The 3190-nt window shown below is 38.7% G+C and overlaps 1 protein-coding gene across 1 annotated transcript in view; it reads left to right on the top strand.

The window, feature by feature from the left end:
• Nucleotides 1-1960, top strand: part of LOC119591905 (transmembrane 7 superfamily member 3-like) — a gene marked incomplete in the record, with an annotated part of 17025 nt that extends 15065 nt beyond the window's left edge. The window contains 2 exon segments of the mRNA XM_037940658.1: nucleotides 32-194; nucleotides 381-1960. Of these exon segments, the coding sequence (XP_037796586.1) occupies nucleotides 32-194; nucleotides 381-970 (753 nt within the window).
• Nucleotides 1961-3190: the final 1230 nt, after the last annotated feature.

The following is a 3190-nucleotide window of genomic DNA, read 5'->3' as shown; positions in this document are numbered from 1 at the left end:
GTACTAATATTCTGTCTCTACGTCTTTCCAGGTGCACATATTCTCATGTACATTCCTAGGTTCCTATGCAATAGTGGTCCCATTTGCATTTTACTTTGGATCATCCCTGACGTACATTGTAATAAATGTGATTGCTCTGGACACTGTGGCGCACTACTCAGAGGCCATTGGGTTCCCTCCGTTCGAAGTCTGTGGTGAGTTTTTATGTGCAATGAAGTTTCGAACTTTGCCATTAGATACTGTTCTCCTAGATAAAAAAAGAGATATTTCTTTTACCAGGATGGGTTTTTGAAATTTGTAAAAATTGGTAGATACCCAGGGATATATATAAGGGGGGAGGGAAGTAGTTTTTAATATATGATGTACTTTTTTTCCTCCAGATATCATCTTACTCTGCCTGTGGGTCGTCCTCTTCATCACGGGCATGGCTTACCAGCTGTCCCGGGAGCGCACAGGCCCTCCCTTCCACCCTCCAAGTCTGGCGTCCTGGAGAGCCACCCAGAAGATGGCCAACTTTGTCTTCGATAAGGTTTTCGCCTGCTTGCCCATGGACCCTGACCCTGGAGGTGCAGGCATTGAGGACCAGCCTACGTGGAGGCTCAGGCTGAGCTACTGCTTCAGGTTGGTGCGGCAAAAAGTCACCTGTAGGAGGCGCGACGAGACGGAATCGGGTTACGAGAGTTTCCAGAGAGTGAGGTCCATGTCTCAGAGTGGTGACGAACCCGACTCGGAGTTTTCTGCACCGCTGTTCACAAGGATAAAGGAGAGGATTGATGGGTGGATTGAGAGTATCCGTTCCCGCTTCAGGAGAGAGGACGAGGAACTGCTGCAACAGACGGAGGTTTCGCCAGAGAGGAATGAGGATGAGGAGCAGCTGCAGGACGTGTCGGTTTCGTGCTGTAATTTCCGGAAGAGCCAAGTGGTCCTTGATGATGCGTACACTAACAGTAATGCTGAACAAGAGACATGAAAGAAAACTCAAGATTTCCTTCTTTTTTTTCTCTCTCTGTTTATTCATAATTCTCCTTTTCTGTTTTTGTTCCATGTGTAATCTTCCCCTTTCTTCAGTTATTTTTCCTTCGTGATTCTCAAATTAACTGTACAGATAATGCAGTATTTTATGATTAATTGGTAAATTGTTATTGTAAGTGCATTGATACCAGAAAGGTCAAGATAGACTGGTATTTCACAGACCTGGTGCTTCTTCTCCAGTGAAGGTCTCAATACATCTTTTTTTTTTTTGTAAGGTGATATGTTTTGTTACTGTATTAATTGTAGATTTAACAAATGCCATTTCCTTATTTTAGTAATGAAGTTGAATATTTATTTGGTAAGGTTTGACTATGATTTTCTGATCCAGCTTAAAAATAATAATAATTGAATGATTGACACAACTTGCTTTAAACTTCCACCTTCATTTCATTAGATCCATCACATATTTTGTGACACTTTATTTCATAAATATCTAAATATAATGTTAATCTCCACTTCTAATCCTTTTGAACAGTGAAGTAAAACTCGGCCTTTTTTTAAGGGGGGGTGGGAGGCAGCAAGGACAAAGTTATTCTCATTTAATGCTTTTGATCGTGAATATATAGCAGCTGTGATCTCTTCAATTTATAGTCAATACCTTTCTGTTGTGCTATTTTGGTACACTTTGTGCTATTACGAATTGCATTTTATGTTGGTCAGAGTATTGCTTAATTATAGATCTGTTAATTTTATATGAGGTAGCTATATTTTTGCCCCATCTTTACGTTTACATGATGGACACTTTTAAGTATGATGCAGATCTTTATGTGGTAGTGATTGTTGGTCTAGATTCTATATCTTTTTGATACTTACATTTAGATTAACTTTGGGGACTATATGGATTTTATACATGGTGGGACATTTTTTCAGTGGGTAGACAGTTGAATAAACAGCAATTTTGGATAATTTTGTCATATAAAAGAGAAAAGAAAAGAAAAAATTTAAAGAGAGACCTGTTAAAGTTCTTGCCTGTTTCATGACTGAGATTAACATTTTGCATAACCCATGATTTGTGAGACTGGTTTTTACTTCATAGGAACGTTCCATTGCAATGTTACCAAACTAACTGGCGTAAGAGGCTTCCGAAAATTCTAATGAGTGGGATTGATACACTGCAAACATGAAAAATCCTACATTCTTGAATTCAGCCCTCCAGTTTTGTACAAAGTTGCAGTGGCTATTGTATAATATGAAACCGTAGTTTCAACTTGGTCGTGAGTTTACTCAGGAAATGAATAGAGATGTTGTAATAGTGTTGTTACTATAGAAAATGCAAAATTTATAGACCCATCTTCACTTTGTTCCCCTTTTTCCCTCCCATTCATCTGGTGTGATTGTCAGGTTGTATGAGAGTGAGTGTGCTTGCACTTATGAACAATCACAGACTTCACTTTTCTTCCAGAGTTTAAAATGTTATCAAGTTTAAAATAAGTGCTTTAGTGATGATCCCAAAGACCATCTGTTGCTGTAATTCTTGCCACATGAATATTTATCAAAGTGAAATTGTTGTTAAAAATGAGAAAGTAAGAATAACTGCACATTTTTTCTGTGATAACTTTGATAATTGTCTTGCTTGGGTTGTTAAATCATGATTTAGAATTATGCTGGCTATGCAGACTTGTCACCGATTTACCTGCATCTTCCAGTAGTTGTTATAATTGGAGATACAGTTCCCTTTAAAACATCCCTTCTTCTTCATTCCTCCCCCGGTTTGCACACTAATGAAACACTAGAGTGCCTTTGCAATGTATGACTCTGATCTCATGACAGCTGTAGGAAAGCGTGGTATTATTTGTAACCGACAACAAGTGTCCCTTTCCCTTGTTTGTTCAGATACTCTCGTAAATGTCTCGCCTGCGAGGTTGTAGTCGGTGGTCACAAGAGTAAGCGAGTCGTGCAGTATCTCCAGTCTGGTCGGCATATATTCTCAACCTTGTGATAAAGTGACTGCGTGACGATAAATACGAAGATGTGCAAGTGCTTATTCCGTTCATGCAGGGGTGTCTGTCCATTACGTTAGATCATTATGATTCAGATTAAAAGCTAAATGTCCATAATCATCAGCCATAATCGGAGGTGTAATGTATCATGATGTCAGAATGATGAATAAATTGTTATTCATAAGTCTATAATGAAAGGGACTTATACATTTTGTAAT

Source organism: Penaeus monodon, chromosome 29 (assembly GCF_015228065.2).
Source record: "Penaeus monodon isolate SGIC_2016 chromosome 29, NSTDA_Pmon_1, whole genome shotgun sequence".
Lineage (NCBI taxonomy): Eukaryota > Metazoa > Arthropoda > Malacostraca > Decapoda > Penaeidae > Penaeus > Penaeus monodon.
The sequence above is the reverse complement of the archived record's forward strand: the minus strand, read 5'-3'. Positions and strand labels throughout refer to the sequence as shown.